The sequence below is a fragment of the Entelurus aequoreus genome, linkage group LG01 (genome assembly GCF_033978785.1).
Source record: "Entelurus aequoreus isolate RoL-2023_Sb linkage group LG01, RoL_Eaeq_v1.1, whole genome shotgun sequence".
Taxonomy (NCBI): Eukaryota; Metazoa; Chordata; class Actinopteri; order Syngnathiformes; family Syngnathidae; genus Entelurus; species Entelurus aequoreus.
In genome coordinates this window covers 74,048,638-74,073,375 of record NC_084731.1, presented here as the reverse complement: position 1 = coordinate 74,073,375, position 24,738 = coordinate 74,048,638, and the positions used below count along the sequence as shown (strand labels likewise).

The 24,738-nt window shown below is 34.9% G+C and overlaps 1 protein-coding gene across 1 annotated transcript in view; it reads left to right on the top strand.

Annotated features, from left to right (window-relative positions):
- The window catches only part of chdh (choline dehydrogenase), a 34,661-nt gene that overhangs the window by 1,093 nt on the left and 8,830 nt on the right, over window positions 1-24,738 (top strand). Inside the window, exons 2-8 of the mRNA XM_062057886.1 lie at window positions 10,207-10,614; window positions 10,673-10,903; window positions 10,966-11,132; window positions 19,007-19,158; window positions 19,222-19,351; window positions 19,411-19,545; window positions 20,695-20,837. Coding sequence (XP_061913870.1) covers window positions 10,244-10,614; window positions 10,673-10,903; window positions 10,966-11,132; window positions 19,007-19,158; window positions 19,222-19,351; window positions 19,411-19,545; window positions 20,695-20,837 — 1,329 coding nt within the window. The 5' untranslated portion in view covers window positions 10,207-10,243. The remainder of the gene's footprint in view (window positions 1-10,206; window positions 10,615-10,672; window positions 10,904-10,965; window positions 11,133-19,006; window positions 19,159-19,221; window positions 19,352-19,410; window positions 19,546-20,694; window positions 20,838-24,738) is intronic.

Here is a 24,738-nt window from a genome sequence, read left to right as displayed (position 1 = left end):
ATATTTGGCCAAATGGGATTTATGCTAATGGCATGTGCACACTAAATAGATAAACAAAAATGAACAAATTAAAAAATATTATAATTTAAGTAGCATGACGGAAAGTAACAGGAGTGAGTTTTTAGCAGAGAATTTGCAAACACATGATATTTGACCACAGGGGATTGATGCTAATGGCATGTCCACACTAAATAGAGAAACAAAAATAAACATAACATTAAAATATCTTTAGGTGACATTTCTGAAAGTAACAGGAGTGAGTTTTTAGCACATAAATATGTGAAATATAGCCGCATGGTATTTATGCTAACGGCATGTCCACACTAAATAGATAAACAAAAAATTAACAAATTACATAAAAAATATATTTAGGTGACATTTCTGAAACCAACTGGAGTGAGTTTTTAGCATAGAATTTGCAAATACATGATATTTGACCACATTAGATTTATGCTAATGGTATGTCCACACTAAATAGATGAACACAAAATGAACAAATAAAAATAAATAAAACAATTAAGTAACATGACTGAAAGTAACAAGAGTGAGTTTTTAGCAGATAATTTGCAAACACATGATATTTGGCCACATGGGATTTATGCTAACGGCATGTCCACACTAAATAGATAAACCAAAATGAACAAATTAAAAAAAAACAATAGTTTAAGTAACATGACTGAAAGTAACTGGAGTGAGTTTTTAAGCAGAGAATTTGCAAACACATAATATTTGACCACATGGGATTTATGCTCATGGCATGTCCACACTAAATAGATAAATACAAATAAACAGATAACATTGAAATATCTTTAGGTGACATTTCTGAAAGTAACAGGAGTGAGTTTTTAGCATAAAAATATGTGAACTATAGCCGCATGGCATTTATGCTAACGGGATGTCCACGCTAAATAGATAAACAAAAAATGAACAAATTACATTAAAAAACAATTTAGGTAACAGGACTGAAAGTAACAGGAGTGGGTTTTTAGCAACAAATTTGCAAATACATGATATTTTGCCACATAGGATTCATGCTTGTGGCATGTCCACACTAAATAACAAAACAAAAGATTATATTAAAAATATATTTAGGTGACATTTTTGAAAGTAACAGGAGTGAGTTTTTAGCATCGAATTTGCAACCACATGATATTTGGCCACATTGGATGTATGCTAACAGCATGTCCACACTAAATAGATAAACAAAAATGAACAAAATACATTAAAAATATATTTAGGTGACATTTCTGAAAGTAACAGGAGTGAGTTTTTAGCATCAAATTTGCAAACACATGATATTTGGCCACATTGGATGTATGCTAACAGCATGTCCACACTAAATAGATAAACAAAAATGAACAAAATACATTAAAAATATATTTAGGTGACATTTCTGAAAGTAACAGGAGTGAGTTTTTAGCATCAAATTTGCAAACACATGTTATTTGGCCACATTAGATGTATGCTAACAGCATGTCCACACTAAATAGATAAACAAAGATGAACAAAATACATTAAAAATATATTTAGGTGACATTTCTGAAAGTAACAGGAGTGAGTTTTTACCATATAAATATGTGAACTATAGTCGCATGGCATTTATGCTAGCGGCATGTCCACACTAAATAGATAAACAAAAAATGAACAAATTACATTAAAATATATATTTAGGTGACATTTTTCAAAGTAACAGGAGTGAGTTTTTAGTATACAATTTGCAAACACATGATATTTGGCCACATGAAATTTATGCTAAGGGCCTTGTTGTAACTTTTCTCAGGTTTTTAAATTCCAAATCTGATTGAAAAAATTACACGTTCAACTACTTAATGTAGGCACATTCACAGCTTTTATTTCATTGGACGAGGGTCCTGTGCTTCAAAGGAAAGTAACAGGAGTGAGTTTTTAGCAGAGAATTTGCAAACACGTGATATTTGGCCACATGGGATTTATGCTAACGGCATGTGCACACTAAATAGATAAACAAAAATGAACAAATTAAAAAATATTATAATTTAAGTAACATGACGGAAAGTAACAGGAGTGAGTTTTTAGCAGAGAATTTGCAAACACATGATATTTGACCACATGGGATTGATGCTAATGGCATGTCCACACTAAATAGAGAAACACAAATAAACAGATAACATTAAAATATCTTTAGGTGACATTTCTAAAAGTAACAGGAGTGAGTTTTTAGCATATAAATATGTGAAATATAGCCGCATGGTATTCATGCTAACGGCATGTCCACACTAAATAGATAAACAAAAAATTAAGAAATTACATAAAAAATATATTTAGGTGACATTTCTGAAAGCAACAGGAGTGAGTTTTTAGCATAGAATTTGCGAATACATGATATTTGGCTACATGGAATTTATGCTAACAGCAAAATTAACAAATGACATAAAAAATATATTTAGGTGACATTTCTGAAATGAGCCAATAAGTGAAGAATAGCCACTTGGCATTTATGCTAGTGGCATGTCGACACAGGCAAATAAACAAAAATAAACAAATTATACTAAAAAAAAAAAATTAGGTAACAAGACTAAAAGTAACAAGAGTGAAGTTTTAGCATTGATCAGCAAATACATGAAATATAGCCACATAGCATTTATGCTAGCGACATGTCAACACTAAATAGATAAACAAAAGTGAACAAATTACATCAAAAAAATGATTTAGGTAACATAATTGAAAGTAACAGGAGTGAGTTTTTTAGCAAAAAATTCGCAAATACTATACGTGAAATATGGCCGCATGGCATTTATGCTAACAGCATGTCCACACTAAATAGATAAACAGAAATGAACAAATTACATCCAAAAAATGATTTACGTACAGGAATGAGAGTAACAGGAGTGAGGTTTTAGTAAAAAAAAAAGGGAAGAAAAAGAAAAATACCTGAACTATGGAATGTATGCTAACAGTTTGTCCAAACTAAATAGATAAACAAAAATTAATAAATTACATTAAAAAACAGAACTGAAAGTTACAGGAGTGAGGTTTTAGCATAGAATTAGCAAATACTGTACGTGGAATATAGCCGCATGTCATTTATGCTAATTGTATGTCCACACTAAATAGATAAACACAAATGAACAAATTACACTAAAATAATAATCTAGGTAACAAGACTAAAAGTAACAGGAGTGAATTTTTAGCATTGATCAGCAAATACATGAAATATAGCCACATGGCATTTATACTAACGACATGTCAACACTAAGTAACAAAAACAAAATTAAAGATATTAAAAATCATTTAGGTGACAGGACTGAGCTGCAATTTGATTTTAACCCCCATGCCTGTAAAAATAAAAGTCAACCATGTAACTTGTGGAATATTCCAGATGTGTTTGGGTAATAGAACTGAGTGAAAACCCAACTGCACGACCTAAGTGTGAATTTGGGCTAAATTGTTGTTTTTTGAAAAAAAAACAAAAAAAACTACAATTAAAAAGAATAAACGATAAAGCATAGTTTAGATAAGGAGTAACACAAATATATATTTATATATATATGAAATATAAATAAAAAAATTAAAAATAAAATAAAATTATATATATATATATATATATATATATATATATATATATATATATATATATATATATATATATATATATATATATATATATATATAGACCAGCTCAGTGGCCTTGTAGTTAGAGTGTCCGCCCTGAGACTGGGAGGTTGTGAGTTCAAACCCCAGCCGAGTCATACCAAAGACTACAAAAAAATGGGACCCATTACCTCCCTGCTTGGCACTCAGCATCAAGGGTTGGAATTGGGGGTTAAATCACCAAATAATTCCCGAGCGTGGCACACGCTGCTGCTCACTGCTCCCCTCACCTCCCAGGGGGTGAACAAGGGGATGGGTCAAATGCAGTGGACAAATTTCACCACACTTAGTGTGTGTGTGACAATCATTGGTACTTTAACTTTAACTTTATATATATATTCCAAGGTAATGTCTCATTTAAAAAAATGCATATTTTAAATTATTTATTATATTGTTATTCATCATACAGGCAATCAGATCAATAATAATCTATTTTATTGATTTAATATGTATTTCCTGTGGCTGAAAATGGCCATATTGCAATTTTAATATTGTTTTTGGCATCTATAGTTGTATATTTTTCATACACTGTCTGGATACTTGAATTTCAAAAATGTGGTTTGATGCGGTTGGAAAAAGCAGGTTAAGTTAAACATTCATCACCTTTCAGATCAATGAGTGACCCACAAGGATCTTTATGGTGTCAAGGAGGTCAGGTTTCCATGGTAACAACAACATTCTAATATCGTCGCACAAAAGTCGTTGTTAAAAATGTTTTTAATGTTGTGAGAATAAAGTCGTAATAAATATATATTTTTTTTTTACAAAGTAAAAAGAAAAGTCTGGGTTGCAGGAAAAATTTCATAATGTTGCAAAAATACGTATTATATATACATTTTGTCCCTCTAATGCTACTAGAAAAAGTCTGGGTTGCAGGAAAAATGTCATAATGTTGCAAAAATACGTATATATATGTATATATATATATATATTACAGTGACGTGCAGTCACTGGAGGCAGGTGAGGCGGGGCCTCACGTGCCATCATGGAAAGAAAAAAAATGTAAAAAGAAAAAAAAATAATTAAATTGTTATATGTATCCAGTGATTATACTATAAAGTTATTTTCCATTTAACTTCACCAGTTTTAGATTATTTTTATTCAAAATCGCTGAATTTTCACATTTGTCGTTCAAATACTGAGAAGAGACTTGCTGTGATCAGCAGCCAGTTGAGGCACGTCACTGCGTTGCGCCTCAACATGGATTGCGGACTCGGCTAACTGCTGGCCTGCTGTGCAGTGAGACCGTATTGCTATATTAATTATATTATACATTTCCATAGTTTATTTAGCTGAGGTATATAATGTACAGTGTATTTTGTCAACAACTGTATGTGTGTAACGTATTTCTTGTGCTGAGCAATCATAAAGCGGCTGCGAAGACGCACTGGCTGAGGCTCGCAATAATCCCGCCTCCTGGTGGTAGAGAATGCACCCCCGCCGTAGAATGCAACCCCTGACGGGAGTGTTATATCAACTAAAGCCCACACTTAAACTTTCCACGTGCAAGATTGAATCTATTTAAAAAAGTTATTTAATAAGAAGCCAAAAAGTGCAAAAACAATAATGTTCGTGTTGGAGGAGTTGTGAATGACTGCAGGGCCACAACATTAGGTACACCTGCAGACTGCAGCAGGATGGGCATCAGCCGATCCGCCTCCACAGTCATTGCTGATGCAATGAAAGAGTTCGGCTGGTCGCTAGAGAAGGAATACAACTTTGTCAAGGAAAAGAGGAGCATCACACAACCGAACGCAAGTTTCATGCGACAGCTGGCAGAGTACGAGGGCATCCTTGATGCGAGGTACACTGCATTTCTTGACGTGTGCGTGTAGTTGTCCAAACTCATTCCTATTTGTCAGATTTTTATTTGATCTATACATTCAGCAAACAGAGGTGTTGGAGGAGTTGTGAATGACTGAAATATGAAATCCGTGCTGCAGTCGCTGCTGGCCGGGCCACAACATTAGGTACACCTGCAGACTGCAGCACGGATTTCATATTTCATTCATTCACAAATCCTCCAACACGAACATTATTGTTTTTGCACTTTTTGGCTTCTTATTAAATAACTTTTTTTAAATAGATTCAATCTTGCACGTGGAAAGTTTAAGTGTGGGCTTTATTTGATATAACACTCCCGTCAGGGGGTGCATTCTACGGCGGGGGTGCATTAATCCAGCACATACTTGCCAACCCTCCCGTTTTTACCGGGAGACTCCCGGTATTCAGCGCCTCTCCCGATAACCTCCCGGCAGAAATTTTCTCCTGACAAACTCCCGGTATTCAGCCGGAGCTGGAGGGGGCCTGGCCTCCAGCGGACCTGAGTGGGGACAGCCTGTTCTCACGTCCGCTTTCCCACAATATAAACAGCTTGCCTGCCCAATGACGTCATAACTGTAGAATGATCGAGGGCAAGTTCTTGGTTTCTTTTTGGGTTTATTGTTAGGCAGTTTCATTAACGTCCTCCCAGCGCGGTAACAACACACAACAACAGCAGTCACGTTTAGTCTACCGTAAAGCAGTTTGTCTGCCGTAAACAGCAATGTTGTGACACTCTTAAACAGGACAATACTGCCATCTACTGGATAGCCTCCAGAACACTGAAATTCAAGTATTTCTTTTATTTATATGTATAATAAAATAAATAATATATATATATATATATATATATATATATATATATATATATATATATATATATATATATATATATATATATATATATATATATATATATATATATATATAGCTAGAATTCACTGAAAGTCAAGTATTTCATACATATAAATATATATGAAATACTTGAGTTGGTGAATTCTACGCCCCCCCCCCCTTCCCGGTATCGGAGGTCTCAAGGTTGGCAAGTATGATCCAGCACAATAGCGGCGCATGGACTTCATTTATAAGTAAAGGTAAGACCATAATAATGTTTTTTTAATTAAATGTGCTCTTTTGTGTGCTACAGTTTTTATGTGTAAAGTTAAAGTTAAGTTAAAGTACCAATGATTGTCACACACACACTAGGTGTAATGAAATTTGTCCTCTGCATTTGACCCATCCCCTTGTTCACCCCCTGGGAGGTGAGGGGAGCAGTGGGCAGCAGCGGTGCAGCGCCCGGGAATAATTTTTGGTGATTTAACCCCCAATTCCAATCCTTGATGCTGAGTGCCAAGCAGGGAAGAATGCTGGTATGAGCTTTTAAACATAACCCGTTAACTGCTGCCAATTAAATGGTGAATAAGATACTCTTTAGGGTTCATATGTTTGTAAATCTGACTGTGATGAAGTCAGTGCCTCACCAGCCATGAACCTCACCGCACGTCACTGATATATATATATATATATATATATATATATATATATATATATATATATATATATATATATATATATATATATATATATATATATATATATATATATATAAACATTTTGTCCCTCTAATGCTACTAGAAAAAGTATTGTCATGAGGCTATAGTTACAACATGACAAGAAAATAAATTTTATTACCAGAATAAAGTTGTATTTTTTTCAAATAATGTTCATAATGTTATTAATGATATATATTTTTTAAATATTTTTTTACTGCAAAAGACCTATTAGAATTATTTTAATTCAAAAAATATACTACCAATGTGAGCTATAAAAAAACAAATCTTAGTTATTTTATTTGAATAAAAATAAAAATAAAAGTATTTATATACATTTTTTATACATTAGATTAATCTATTATCAAAAGTTAAAACATTTACGAGAAAAGTGATGTTATAATGCTTAAAAGAAGGCTACAATAATATATACAGGATAAAAATATTTATCATAGCAATAACACAGTCGCAACTTTTTTCTAGTAATGTTACGAGAAAAAAAGTTATGAAAACAAAGTTGGAACATCACGACAAAAAGATTGTGACAATGGAAGAATAAAGTCGTAATATCACCTGAATAATTTTTTTTTTCAGAAACAATTTGTTTAAGTCATCTTAAAGAGCATATATGTTTGTTACATTACGACTTTATTATCGTAAATTAATATTTTTTTTCCGAGTATTATATTTTTTCAGAGTAGTCCTAATACTTTGAATATTTGCACGACAGATACGTTTTGTAGAAAAAAATATGTAAGGTTACAAGAAACATTTTATAACATTGCAACAATAAGGTTACAACTTTTTTTCGTAAAGTTACGAGAAAAAAATGTTACGAGAATAAAGTTGTAACAAAATTGAGCCATTGCAAGAATGAAGTCGTATTAGCGGAATCTAAATGTTTTTTTTTGAGGAACAATTTCTGTAAGTCATCTTAACGCGCATACATGTTTGTTACATTATGACTTTATTTTCGTGAAGGGAATAAGCGGTAGAAAATGGATGGATGGATGGATGATTTTTTTCGAGTTGTATAATATTTTTTTCAGAGTAGCATTAATACTTTGAAAGATTTGCACCTGGCAGATACGTTTTGAAGAAAAAAAATATGTGAGGTTACAAGAACATTTTTATAACGTTACAGTTATAGGGTTACACCTTTTTTTCCGTAAAGTTACGAGAAAAAAAATGTTACGAGAATAAAGTTGGAACAAAATTGTGACATTGCATGAATGAAGTCGTAGTATTACAGGGATCGAAATAGTGTTGTTTTTTTAGAAACAATTTTTGTAAGTTATCTTAATGAGCATATATGTTAGTTACATTACGACTTTATTTTTGTGAATTAAAATGATTTTTTTCAAGTCGTATAATTTTTTTTCAGAGTATTCCTAATACTTTGAAAGATTTGCACATGACAGATAAGTTTTGTATTAAAAAATATTTGTGAGGTTCAAGAAAAATGTTATAACGTTGCAATAATAAGGTTACCACTTTTTTTTCGTAAAGTTACGAGAAAAAAATGTTACGAAAATAAAGTTGGAACAAAATTTGGATGTTGCAAGAATGAAGTCGTAGTATTACAGGAATCGAAAAATGCGCTCATGCATTTTTTGCAGTTTGACATTTATTTTTTGTTAAAACCTTAAAACATACGTTTTGTTTTTTTTCTCCAAATATCTGACTTTAATCTTGTAGCATAACACATACGTGACAGATTACTTTTGAGGAAAACATTTAATAGGTTCGATTCAATAAATCCGTAAAAATAATATATTGCTGCATTGACAATTTTCTAACATTTCTCGTACATTTTGTATTCATTTTACCACGTGCATACGTTTTTTACCTTTCGATTTTTTTTTCTTCGTAAAATTAAAACTTTCTCTCCTGACAAAGTAATATTTTTTTTGGTAAAACCTATGAGTTAAATTTTTGCGGTATAAAATAGTTTTTGGTTTAGTGCCAATACGATGAAAGATTTGTACGTACCAGAAAACTACTAAGAAAATACATTTGAGGTTCTATTGTCACCGATTCTGTTCATAACTTTTATGGACAGAATTTCTAGGTGCAGTCAAGGCGTTGAGGGGATCCGGTTTGGCGGCTGCAGGATTAGGTCTCTGCTTTTTGCAGATGATGTGGTCCTGATGGCTTCATCTGGCCAGGATCTTCAGCTCTCGCTGGATCGGTTCGCAGCCGAGTGTGAAGCGACTAGGATGGGAATCAGCACCTCCAAGTCAGAGTCCATGGTTCTCGCCCGCAAAAGGGTGGAGTGCCATCTCCGGGTTGGGGAGGAGACCCTGCCCCAAGTGGAGGAGTTCAAGTACCTAGGAGTCTTGTTCACGAGTGAGGGAAAAGTGGATCGTGAGATCGACAGGCGGATCGGTGCGGCGTCTTCAGTAATGCGGACGCTGTATCGATCTGTTGTGGTGAAGAAGGAGCTGAGCCGGAAGGCAAAGCTCTCAATTTACCGGTCGATCTACGTTCCCATCCTCACCTATGGTCATGAGCTTTGGGTTATGACTGAAAGGACAAGATCACGGGTACAAGCGGCCGAAATGAGTTTCCTCCGCCGGGTGGCGGGGCTCTCCCTTAGAGATAGGGTGAGAAGCTCTGCCATCCGGGGGGAGCTCAAAGTAAAGCCGCTGCTCCTCCACATCGAGAGGAGCCAGATGAGGTGGTTCGGGCATCTGGTCAGGATGCCACCCGAACGCCTCCCTCGGGAGGTGTTTAGGGCACGTCCGACCGGTAGGAGGCCACGGGGAAGACCCAGGACACATTGGGAAGACTATGTCTCCCAGCTGGCCTGGGAACGCCTCGGGATCCCCCGGGAGGAGCTGGACGAAGTGGCTGGGGAGAGGAAAGTCTGGGCTTCCCTGCTTAGGCTGCTGCCCCCGGGACCCGACCTCGGATAAGCGGAAGAAGATGGATGGATGGATGAATTAATTCGTAAAAATTCTCGTAAAGTTACGAGAATCAACTCATGACAACAAACAATTGTGACAATGCAATAATAAAGTCGTAATATGATTAGTATAATAGTATGTATTTCATCGGAATTAACGTTTCTTATGATTTGACTTAATTATCGTAAAATTCCGATATTTTTTTTGAAAAAACGAATTCTGCGAAGTGTGCCGTACGAAAACCGAGGTACACGTGAAGATTAACCGCCGCATGTGTTCTATAATTGCACTTACAGCTGACCGGTCCATGAAAAGAACCGACGTAGAACCAGGATGTCGTCTTTGGCCATGTTGGGCCGAACTGGATTCCGACCATCAGTGAGCGCTTCAGGCTCCAGCAGGATCTTCTTCACCGGTTTGAGGACCATCAGTCCCGTCTCCGCCTCCAACCATCAGAGATGCGTGGGTACCACAGCGCCTCGCCAGACTCCGGCATCGCCCGCAGCCCGACACAAATCGTACAGTTACATCGTTGTGGGGGCGGGGTCAGCGGGATGCGTCCTGGCCAACCGCCTCACCGAGGACGCTCAGGAGTCCGTCCTGCTGCTGGAGGCGGGGCCTAAGGACATGTTGCTAGGCAGCGTACGGCTTTCATGGAAGGTCCACATGCCGGCCGCGCTGACCTACAACCTTTGCCACGATAAGTACGCCGAGTACTCTCGGGTCTAAGGTCTACGGCTAAAAGGGTGTTCTCCTCGACAGGTACAACTGGTTCTACCACACCTTGCCTCAGGCCCACGTGGACAACCGGGTCATGTACTGGCCGAGGGGGCGCGTCTGGGGCGGCTCGTCGTCGCTTAACGCCATGGTGTACATCCGCGGCCACGCCGAGGACTACAACCGCTGGCAGAGGGAGGGGGCGCGGGGCTGGGACTACGACCACTGCCTGCCGTACTTCCGGAAGGCTCAGTGCCACGAGATGGGGGCAGACAGGTACGTTCTCAGCTCCTGTTTCCGCGACAAGAACAAATTGTGAGCAAACGACAACGCTGCAGGTACCGCGGAGGCAGCGGTCAGCTCCACGTGACCCGAGGGAAGACCGACCACACACTTCACAGGGCTTTTATTCTGGCGGGACAGCAGGCGGGGTACCCCTTCACTGAGGACATGAATGGATACCAGCAAGAAGGCCTGGGATGGATGGACATGACCATCCATGAAGGTCTCACACACTTTCATTTCATTTTTTTCATTTTTCATTTATTTATTTATTTCAGGCAATGATAAAGACGTACAAGTTGACAAAACATAATAATATAAATTAATATAGTGCATTATTGTCCAGTTTTGCCTGAAAGGGAGTGGGAAGAAGATAATTTATTTAATCCCACTCCCAGTTCTCCATTCAGTGATTATTCACATGAGTTTCACTCTCACTTTGTTCAAGGATTATAATACAAATGTTGTATCATAGTGGCATTACCACAGGTAACAATAATTATTACACTGTAACAATCATTTGTATCAACAATGTAGGAATAATGAATATACCAACAATGGTAATAGACATCATAGCAATAATGGTAATAGACAACATAGCAATAATGGTAATAGACAACATAGCAATAATGGTAAGGAAACATTGAGCACATGTGAACACTTTGAGACAGAGTATAGCAGCAGGTCAAATTAAAGACCTTCATCTCTATATTTGAACCAGACCCCATGTTTGTATAATAGTTTAAATTGATTAATAGTTTGGCATTGCTTGTGTTGTAAGTCCAGTTTGTTCCATAGTTTTACTCCGCATACAGACACACAAAAACGTTTACGAGTGGTTTGAGCTCTCGGCAATAAGAAATATCCAAAGCCTCTCAAGTTATGAGCTTGCACTCGTCTTATAAAAAAACGTTGTTGATTAGGCGGCAATAATTTGTTAAAAGCTTTATATAAGATTATTAATGTATTATATTTAACAAGGTCATCAAATTTGAGCAACTTTGATTGCATAAACAGATTATGAGTATGTTCTAAATAACCAACGTTGTGAATGATCCGCACTGCTCTTTTCTGTAATATGATCAGAGGATGAATTGTGTTTTGGTAAGTATTCCCCCATACTTCAACACAGTATGTAAGGTATGGCAGTACCAAGGTGCAGTATAGAGTACGGAGTGCATTTTCATTGAGGTATAGTTTTGCTTTGTTTATAATTGAGAGGCTTTTGGAAATTTTTGTTTTAATGTGTCTGACATGAGGTTTCCATGATAGTTTACTATCAATTATTACTCCCAAAAATGTATTCTCATTTACGATTTCAATTTGGGTACCATCAATACTTATTTTTTGTTCAGACGTTATGTTGCAATTTCCAAACATCACTATCTTAGTTTTATTTATATTCAAAGATAATTTATTTGTGTCCATCCATTTTTTTACTATGTTTAGTTCTGTGTTTACTGTATTTATGAGCTCATTATAGTCATCACTACTGTAGAATAAATTTGTGTCGTCTGCAAAAAGTATAAATTTCAGTATTTTGGATGTATTAAACATATCATTAATATATACATTAAACAGTTTTGGCCCCAACACGGACCCTTGGGGGACACCACAAGCAATGCCAAGAGTATCAGATAAAAATTGACCCATTTTAACAAACTGTACCCTCCCTGTTAAATAACTTTTTAACCAGTCACCAGCCAGCCCCCTAATTCCATATCTTCCCATTTTATCTAGTAGAATTGAATGATTAATGGTATCAAAGGCTTTCTTTAGGTCAATAAAAATACCAACTGCATATCTTTTATGCTCCAGTGCATTAATAATTTCCTCAATAGCTTCAGTTATTGCCATTGAAGTTGTTCTTTTGGACCTAAAGCCATACTGACTGTCATTGATTATATGATGCTTCTCAAGAAAAGATTCAAGTCGAGAGTTAAATAGTTTCTCTAAGATTTTTGAGAACTGAGGCAAAAGAGAGATTGGTCTGTAATTGGTGAAAGCGTGTTTGCTGTCACTTTTGAAGAGCGGAGTTACTTTAGCAATTTTCATTTGACTTGGAAAGCAGCCAGTCTGGAATGATAAATTACATATATAAGTTAAAGGTTTTACAATATTCAGGATAACCTTTTGAACCAATATCATGTTGATATCATGGCAGTCAGTGGAGCACTTACTTTTACACTTCCGCACAATGTTTGTCACTTCCTGCTCATTTGTAGCTGAGAGGAAGAATGACGAAGAATTCTGTTCAATAGTTGATTTTGTAACTCCATTGTCTGGGATATCAACAGCCAATTTAGGTCCAACATTTACAAAAAAACTATTGAACTTGTTTACTACATTACTCATATCATAATCTTCACCGTTTTCATCAATAAAGTAATCAGGATATAATAATAATAATAATAATAATACCTGGGATTTATATAGCGCTTTTCTAAGTACCCAAAGTCGCTTTACATGTTTTTCTGAACCCATCAATCATTCACACCTGGTGGTGGTAAGCTACTCACGTAGCCACAGCTGCCCTGGGGTAGACTGACGGAAGCGGGGCTGCAATTTGCGCCTACGGCCCCTCCGACCACCACCTATCATTCATCATTCATTTCACCGGTGTGAGCGGCACCGGGGGCAAAGGGTGAATTGTCCTGCCCAAGGACAAAACGGCAGCGATTTTTGGATGGTAAGAGGCGGGGAGCGAACTTGCAACCCTCAGGTTTCTGGCACGGTTGCTCTACCCACTACGCCACGCCGTCCCAATATGTCAACTTGGAATATCCTTGTTTTATTAGACTATTCAAAACATCCCAAGTTCCTTTTATATTATTTTATTTTTGTACTTCTTGTATCGTTGTTCGACTTCTTTTGTTTTTATTTTGATGAAAAGTTTGTAGAGATTGTTTTTCTTTTTACAAGCATTAATTATCCCATTTGTGATCCAAGGGCTATTTTTATTTTTTCCTTTTATAAAATATTCTTTTACGGGGCAATGTTTATTATGCAGGGAAGTAAAGATGTCTAAAAAATTACAATAAGCACTGTACTTTTATTCCCACCTTCAAAAATCATACATTTCAAAATATTTTATATTTTGTCGAAGCGTCGTAATTTTTTTTATTAGAAAAACTTTTTTTTTTCTTTTACAAAATACACACTTTTATTATTGTTCAGCGATGAGAAGAACCAGCAATTGTCAGCAGCACCTGTTCAAATGTCATGCACTATTTTAGTCAAATTTAAAATAGAAAATGTCATCTTCCCCAAACTGCTACAAAAATATTTAATATCAGTAAAATAAAGTAAAATGAAATGAAATGAAATAAAACAAAATAAAACAGAATTTATTTTTTTAATCAAATAATTATATTTGATCTTATTCAAGTTTTTGATTATTTTTCACTTAATATGAATATTTTCTCCACTGTAAACAATTAAATATATATATTTTAGTTTGAAATATGAATAAAATGAAAGGAAATAAAATAAAACAAAACAAAAAAAAATGAATAAACAATACTTAGCAAATAATTGTATTTTATTTTATTGAAGCATTTTAATTATTTTTCACTTATTAAATATGAATATTTTCCCCACTGTAAACAATTAAATACATATATTGTAGCCTGAAATATCATAAAATAAAGTAAAATAAAATGAATTGAAATGAAATGAAATAAAATAAAACAAAATAGAATTGAATAAACAATAAATATGAAATAAATGTATTTAATTGTATTCAAGTTTTTAATTATTCACTTAATTTAAATATATTCTCCACTGTAAACAATTAAATACATATATTTAAGCCTTAAATATCAATAAAATCAAATAAAATGAAATAAAATCAAATAAAAGGAAATTAAATAAAATAAAATTGAAAAAAACAATAAATATCAAATAATTGTATTTTATTTTATTCAAGCTTTTTCATCATTTTTCACTTATTAAATATGAATATTTTCTCTACTGTAAACAATTAAATACATATATTTTAGTCTGAAATATCAATAAAATAAAGTAAAATAAAATGCAATGAAATAAAATAGAATAAAACAAAATAAAATAAAAAAAACAATAAATATCAAATAATTGTATTATATTCAAGCTTTTTAACTAATTTTCACTTATTAAATATGAGCATTTTACCCACTGTAAACAATTAAATACATATATTTTAGCCTGAAATATCAATAAAATAAAGTAAAATACAATGAAATAAAATAAAGTTAAATTAAATGAAAGAAAACTAAATAAAATAAAATAAAAACCAATAAATATCAAATCATTATATTTTTACGGAGCCCCTAAAGGTACATGGGAATTTTTTTTTTTTAGACATGTATCTCGTGCGCACGAGAAAGTATCTCGTGGCCACGAGAAAGTTTCTCGTGGCCACGAGAAACTTTTTATAAAAAAAATTAATAAATAAATAAAATATGAATTTTTATTTTTTTTAATTTTTTTTTAATAAAAAGTTTCTTGTGGCCACGAGAAAGCATTGGATGCGTGCTGATGGTTTGGTGTGTGTTAAAATGGCAGTTTAGGAGTTAATATGGCTGTATTTCCAATTAGGACTTTCCCCCATGTGTGTTGTGGCAAAATGTGAATGCTTGATTAGTAGGTGTGAGACAAACACTTTATCTTCCTGGTTATTGTAACGCTACGTGTTTGACATTATTTAAGACTTTATCATGCCCGGGAAAGGACAGTTTTCCTCTTCTGTGGCTGTGGGGGGGTGGGCGTGGCTGTGGGGGGGTGGGCGTGGCTGTGGGGGGTGGGCGTGGCTGTGGGGGTGGGCGTGGCTTGCGGACCTGCAGCGAAGCGGAGTGTGCCAGTTAGTCCGATGTTGATGTGATCAAACTTCTTTCTTGCTTGGAAGATACACACACAATTGTAACTGTTATTTCTTCCTGCAAATAATAAATATGTACAACGTGTTTGGATGTATTCATTTATGTAAAATTGTCATTAAATGTAATATTGGCTGACAAAAAGTGATTCGACGTACGTAATATTTTGATATTTACACATCGCATATTTACACACGCGCATCTGACTAGAATACCCTTGTGTGCATTACATATATCAACATCAACTACCTACTGTACTGTTTACTTGTTGAAATACCCTTTTTAGAGCAAATATCTACCCATATAATTTATATGTGTATATAATATATATATATATATATATATATATATATATATATATATATATATATATATATATATATATATATATATATATATATATATATATATATATATACACACAGTATATACACGCACACACACACATATACATGTATACTGTATAGGAAGAAACACACATACATATATACAGTATACATATATACACACAAACACTAAATTTGACATACAAAATAACTACTATTTTTAAGAACAAGTTACAGTAATATATAATATATATATACACTACCGTTCAAAAGTTTGGGGTCACCCAAAAAATTTTGTAGAATAGCCTTCATTTCTAACAACGAGAATAGACTGTCGAGTTTCAGATGAAAGTTCTCTTTTTCTGGCCATTTTGAGCGTTTAATTGACCACACAAATGTGATGCTCCAGAAACCCAATCTGCTCAAAGGAAGGTCAGTTTTGTAGCTTCTGTAACGAGCTAAACTGTTTTCAGATGTGTGAACATGATTGCACAAGGGTTTTCTAATCATCAATTAGCCTTCTGAGCCAATGAGCAAACACATTGTCAAACACATTGTACCATTAGAACACTGGAGTGATAGTTGCTGGAAATGGGCCTCTATACACCTATGTAGATATTGCACCAAAAACTAGACATTTGCAGCTAGAATAGTCATTTCCCACATTAGCAATGTATAGAGTGAATTTCTTTAAAGTTAAGACTAGTTGAAAGTTATCTTCATTGAAAAGTACAGTGCTTTTCCTTCAAAAATAAGGACATTTCAATGTGACCCCAAACTTTTAAACGGTAGAGTATATATATACATGCTTATACATAATATGTATGTGTATATATATATATATATATATATATATATATATATATATATATATATATATATATATATATATATATATATATATATATATATATATATATATATATATAGATACACACACACATATATATATATGTGTATATATATATATATATATATATATATATATATATATATATATATATATATATATATATATATATATATATAAAATATATATATATATATATATATATATATATATATATATATATATAATATATATATATATATATATATATATATATATATATAATATAATATATATATATATATATATATATATATATATATATATATATATATATATATATATATATATTATATATATATATATATATATATATATATATATATATATATATATATATATATATATATATATATATATATATATATATTATATATTATATATACACATATAAATTATATGGGTAGATATTTGTTCTAAAAAGGGTATTTCAACAAGTAAACAGTACAGTAGGTAGTTGATGTTGATATATGTAATGCACATTAGTAAAAAAAAACAAAAAAAACAAAACTTTTTTTTTTTTAAATTTTTTTTATAAAAAGTTTCTCGTGGCCACGAGATACATGTCTAAAAAAAAAAAAATTCCCATGTCCCTTTAGGGGCTCCGTATATTTTATTTTGTTAATGCTTTTTAATTATTTTTTACTTATTAAATATGAATATTATCCCCACTGTAAACAATTAAATACATATACAAACCCAAAAACCAGTGAAGTTGGCACGTTGTGTGAATGGTAAATAAAAACAGAATACAATGATTTGCAAATCGTTTTCAACTTATATTCAATTGAATAGACTACAAAGACAATATATTTAATGTTCCAACTGAGAAACTTAATTTTTTTTTGCAAATAATCATTAACTTAAAATTTTATGGCAGCAACACATTGCAAAAAAGTTGTCAAAGGGGCATTTTTACCACTTTGTTACATGGCCTTTCCTCAACAGTCCGGGGTCTCCATTGTGGTGTTTTAGACTTCATAATGCGCCACACATTTTCAATGGGAGACAGGTCTGGACTACAGGCAAGCCAGTCTAGTACCCGCACTCTTTGCTTGGCATTGTCTTGCAGAAATAAGCAGGGGCGTCCATGATAACGTTGCTTTGATGGCAACATATGTTGCTCCAAAACCTGTATGTACCTTTCAGCATTAATGGTGCCTTCATAAATGTGCAAGTTACCCATGCCTTGGGCACTAATACACCCCCATACCATCACAGATGCTGGCTTTTCAACTTTGCGCCTAGAACAGTCCAGATGGTTCCTTTCCTCTTTGTTCTTTGTTCAAAAACGATGTGAAATGTGGACTCGTCAGACCACAGAACACTTTTCCACTTTGCATCAGTCCATCTTAGATGAACTTGGGCCCAGTGAAGCGTTTCTGGGTGTTGTTGATAAATGGCTTTCGCTTTGCATAGTAGCGTTTTAACTTGCACTTACAGATGTAGCGACCAACTGTAGTTACTGACAGTGGTTTTCTGAAGTGTTCCATGTGGTGATATCCTTTACACACTGATGTCGCTTTTGGATGCAGTACCGCCTGAGGGAACCAAGGTCACGGGCTTAGCCGCTTACGTGCAGTGATTTCTCCAGATTCTCTGAACCTTTTGATGATATTATGGACCTTATATGGTGAAATCCCTAAATTCCTTACAATAGCTGGTTGAGAAATGTTGCTCTTAAATAATTTGCTCAGGCATTTGTTGACAAAGTGGTGACCCTCGCCCCATCCTTGTTTGTGAATGACTGAGCATTTCATGGAAGCTGCTTTTATACCCAATCATGGCACCCACCTGTTCCCAATTAGACTGTTCACCTGTGGGATGTTCCAAAAAAGTGTTTGATGAGCATTCCTCAACTTTCTCAGTCTTTTTTGCCACTTGTGCCAGCTTTTTTGAAACACGTTGCAGGCATCAAACTCCAAATGAGCTAATATTTGCAAACAATAACAAAAGTTTTCCATATATAAATAAAATGATGAACAGAATGTTTCAACATGGTCTAATTGTTGTAACAACTTTGCAGGTAAGCGATGGAGCACAGCCAGCGCCTACCTGAGGCCGGTCCTGGGGCGACCCAACCTGAAGGCGGAGGTGCGCTGCCTGGCCACCAAGATCCTGTTTGACGGCCGGCGAGCGGTGGGCGTGGAATACATGCAGAAAGGAGAGACAAAACGGGTAAAAAGGGTATAAATAAAAATCGCCTTGGACGTGAGTGCCCTTCACAAAGGTGCTCTGCAGGTGTTTGTCGATAAAGAGGTGATCCTTAGCGGCGGCGCCATCAACTCGCCGCAGCTCCTCATGCTGTCCGGCGTGGGGAACGCGGATGACCTGGAGCCACTCGGCATCCCCGTGGTCCAACACTTGCCAGGTGATTTGGTAGACAACAAGGAGTCAGGAGGAGGTCTTGACCCCGTGTGAACCTTGCAGGTGTGGGCAGTAACCTGCAGGACCACCTGGAGCTTTACGTCCAGCAGGGGTGCACGCAGCCCATCACGCTCTACAAGGCCCAGAAACCTTGGCACATGCTCAAAATAGGCCTGGAGTGGCTCTCCGTCTTCACAGGTAACACAGCAGGGGTGTCCAAACTTTTTCCACTGAAAAATTAAAAGCGAATTAAAAGCATATTTTTCATTTTCAAAACCCCCATCAGTTTTGGTGACTGTTAAAGGTCCCAGGGCCCTAAACAGGTCTCAGTCATTAAAGTGTTAAAAATAAATAATATATTGATATTTGTTTTACTTTCAACACTTAAATATCTCATGGCCTTTTTTTCCCCAAAGAAAAACCCTGGTTTTTATGGCAAAAACAGAAATATGCAAATATTTTCCCAAAAGCATTTTTCAAAATGGAACATTTGATGTGAAATCATTGGAGAATTAAATAGGTAAATAATTCATAACAACATTGCTTTTAACTCATTATTATTATTATTTTTATCTAAAGATCTCACGGACCCAAAAGGTCCCTACAAGTATTGCAAATAAGTCATATATTGATATTTTTTTTTACATTTTCAATACTTAAATATCTATAGATCAACTTCAGATCAATCCGTTGCCATAACATTTTTAGTTTAAAAAACAAATAAACATTTTTGTGGCAAAAATAAAAATATGCAATATTTTCACCAAAACATTTGACAAAGTTGAATATTTAATATGAATTAAATGGAGCCTAACTAGGTCAATACATCATACGTTGCTTTTGATTCATTAGTATTTTGACAGATGTGTAAGTGGGACAGTATTGACAGTCAAAGTTGCATCAAAGTTGTGGGCCACTTCATTTAAAGTGGTCCGCCACGTCACTTAATCGGTGTCCACCACTTCATTTTGTCGTGGCCCGCCAGTTCATTTAATCGTGGTCCGCCACATCATGTCAATGTTGCCTGTCCCATAAATTTAAAGCGGACCATCACATCATTTTGTTGTGGCCTGCCACTTCACTTAATCGTTGTCCGCCACATCATTTCAATGTTGCCCGTCCCATAAATTTAAAACTGCCCATCCCATCATTTTAACGTGGTCCGCCATATCATTTACAGTACATGGGTAGCCACTTCTTTTTAACAAATCATTTTTATCTGGCCCACCACATCAAGCAATGAACTGGTAGACTTTTGCATTTCGTACTCAGGTCATTGATTTTTGAACGCCGACTCAATTCAGCGTTTGACTTGTGCCTCACTGCTGTCGCCGTGTCGTCTCCAAGGTTACGGAGCCACGGCCCACCTGGAGAGCGGGGGCTTCATCCGCAGTCGGCCGGGCGTCCCGCATCCCGACATCCAGTTTCACTTCTTGCCCTCGCAGGTGGTCGACCACGGCCGCGTGGCCTCCAAGATAGAAGCCTACCAGGTGAGTCTGACTTTCATTTGTGGGCCTGATGCAATTGGTGATGTCGTAAAGGGAAGTGTGTGTGTGTGTGTGTGTGTATGTGTGGGGGTGGATGATTGTCCAGATAACACACACACACACACACACACAGTCCAATCACACTCACGTGTCATTAAAGGAAAACCACCACCGCCAACGCTTGTTTTCCGATGTTTACGCAAAACAACAGCAGGCAGGAAGTTCCTGAGAAGGTCCTGATGATGTCATCGGTCGTAAAGTCATCAGTTTCTTCTTCTTGCGAAGGACACCAAACAAAACCTCCATTGTGGTTTTATTTGCAGAAATAGATTTTTATGACCTGCAGGAGGTTCTCTTGTCTCTGTAGAGCAGGGGTCACCAACCTTTTTGAAACCAAGGGCTACTTCTTGGGTACTGATTAATGCGAAGGGCTACCAGTTAGATACACACTTAAATAAATTGCCAGAAGTAGCCAATTTGCTCAATTTACCTTTAACTCTGTTAATATTAATAATTAATGATATTTATCTTTGTGGAAACACTGATCATCTTAATGATTTCTCACAATAAATATATATAGAAACAGATAAATACCAATATGCAACACTTTATTTTTATATTTTCTCTAAGTGCACATTTTTCAAATTGAACATTTTCAAATGATCACTTCTAAGACAGTCTTGTGAAATCACAATATCCCATTTTAACTAGCTAGCCACTAACATTTTTTAACAAATCATGAATTACTTTGCACCATGTTTGTACAAATAATAACTCATGTAAAATACAAAAGTAAACTCTCAAATTTTTAAATCATGTCACACTTTGAACTGGACACCAAATCTGTTATCTGTTTCTTTGTCAGTTAGTGGGAAGCCTGGCATTGCATGCTGTTAACTAGTGTGTTGTACTCTGGTGTATAACTTGACACTGCAACTCTGAGTGAGTCTTGCAGATGTGCATCAGTGAGGCGTGTTCTGTGTTTGTTCTTGATGAAGTTCATGTCAGAAAAGGCTGATTCACAAAGATAAGATTTGTCCTCATTGTTTGCGGAACCTTCTTAATCCTTTGGACATATTTTCACAGCAATCTGGCCTTAAGCTTAATTATGATAAATGTAAAATGTTAAGGATCGGAAATCTAAAGGGAACGTCCTTTCGAATGGAATGCAAAGTGACTGTTTTGTGGACAGATGGACCAGTTAACATACTTGGTGTTGTTGTCCCAGAAAATCTGGAAGATCTAGGCTCAGTAAATTATGATAATCGACTAAGAAAGCTGGACAAAAGTATGCAATTATGGAAAGGGAAATCCCTAACCTTGTATGGTAAAATGTCTATTGCCAACTTGTTAATTATTCCTCAATTTATTTATTAGTTTTTGTCATTACCAGCTCCATCACAAAACTTTTTTAAGATTTATGAGCGGAGGGTCTTCGATTTTGTCTGGAACGGCAAACCAGAAAAGATTAAAAGAAAGGTTTTGTACAAAGAGTATGAATATGGGGGCCTGAAACTTCTCAACCTTGAAGCTATGTGTCTGTCTTTAAAAGCATCAATTGTTCCAAAGATGTATTTAAACATTGAGTGGTACACAAATGTCCTGTTGGACAAAAAACATGTACTGTATCAAAAGAAATTGTATCCTTTTTTACAAGTGATCCCCTCCCAGAGAGTCTGCTGGGAAACATGGCGGGGTTCATAAAGGAAACAATCCACTCATAGTGGTGTTTTCAATTTTATGTGCCAGAAAAAAGAGACGATATTTTGCAGCAGTTAATATGGATGAACTCTAATATTGTAATAGATGGAAAGCCTTTCTTTTGGAAAAATATGTTTGAAAGAGGAATCATTTTTGTCAATGATATTATCAATGAGAATGGTAAAATTATGAAGTATGATGAATTTAGAGCTATGTATGGTGATGCTTGCTCAAGCTTTTCATTTTATCAACTAACTGGAGTAATTGGGAAAAGATGGAAACAAATAATTAATTATGGAACTACTAAATTATTAGTTTGTAAACCTCTAATAAGAAATTGTAGTTGGCAAAAAGGAACTAAAATAAATAGAAAAATATCTAATTTTTATTTCATAAAGAAATCTTTGAAGGCTGCCTCATACAACACAAATGGAAAATGGGAGGACTTTTTTGACTGCCCGTTGCCATGGGATGCCATATTCAAACTAATCCATAAAACCACTATCGATGTGCAAAATCGTTATTTTCAAATTAAAATTATTTATAACTTCTTACCCACAGGGAAAATGTTAAAATTATGGAATATGACAGAGTCAGAGGATTGCCGATTTTGTTGTCAGGAGCCTGAATCCACCCTGCATTTGTTTTGGTATTGTCATATTGTGTCTTTGTTTTGGGTGGAAGTTGAAAAAATATGTTTAAGGATTGGTTTGTTTATGAAGCTTAATGTGGTTTCTGTTATTTTAGGAGAGTTCATTGACAATCATGATTTAGTCAATTTAATTATAGTACTCAGTAAAAGGTTTATTTTTAAGGCCAAAAACAGATATTCACTTAGTATTACTCTCTTTAAAACATTTATTCAGTATTTTCTAACTTTAGAAAGTTACATGGTTGAAAACGATAATGATGCCAAAAAACATTAAAAAAAAGATGAGAAGTCCTCAAAGGCTTATTTTGAAAGTATAATTATGTTTATAGATTATATGATATCTGTTGTTGTGTTCCCTCATTTGAGTGACCTGGACATAATCTGGACTGTACATAAATGCTTATTTTGAAAATGTAATTTTGTTTATAAATTATATGCAATCTGTTGTGTTCCCTAATTTTTTTCTGTGTACATGAATGAAGGTGTGTGTTGCTGAGTCCGACTTGGACATTATCTGGACTGGGCCTGGTTTAAAAAACCCTTTAAACAAATCTAATTTCATTGACAACCTGGTCTGTTGAAGATAAGGCCCTTTTTTAAAAAATAAAATAAAATAAGATAAATAAATAAAAAACATTTTCTTGGATAAAAAAGAAAGTAAAACAATATAAAAATAATTACATAAAAAATAGTAATTAATGAAAATGTTAGTGGACCAGCAGCCTATACAATCATGTGTGCTTCAGGGACTGTGTCCCTTGCAGATGTGTTGTCTATGTTGTGTTCAGGGACTGTGTCCCTTGCAGATGTGTTGTCTATGTTGTGAGAACCAGAATATTGGTAGCAGAAAGAAATAACCCCTTTTGTGTGAGTGAGTGTGGATGAGTGTGCATGGGGGAGGTTGTTTGGGTTGATGCACTGATTGAAAGTGTATATTGTGTTTTTTCTATGTAGATTTAATTTAAAAAAAAAAAAAAAATTTTTTTTATTTATTTATTTATTTTTTAAAATTATTATTATTATTTTTTTTAGAACAGGCCCGCGGGCGACTCATCTGGTCCTTACGGGCGACCTGGTGCCCGCGGGCACCACGTTGGTGACCCCTGCTGTAGAGCGTGAGAGGTCACGTTAGTTTCCAACTCACCTCCAACATGGAGGACATAATTCCTAGTGTCACGTCACCCGTAGAGTTTTGTCCAAAAAGGCTTCACTACATGTATTAAAATAAATCCTGGAGCTCTTGCAGCTATAGACCCTAGCACTGTAAGTTCAACAAATGAGCTAACCTAGCATGATGTTGCTGTGAGGCGTTGCTAACGTTCGTGTCCCGAAATTAGGAATGACATTTTTCATGAATAAATCAGGCTAATAAATGATAATAAAACCATGACGTTATTAATTACATTGAGAAATACTTAATATAATTGGTGAATAATTAAATACATTATGAAAAAATTTATGAAATCATGACGCAATGAAAACAATAAGTGGATAAATGATTAAATAAATGTTCAAATAAATAATTTAGTAAATGAGTAATGTAATCATGAA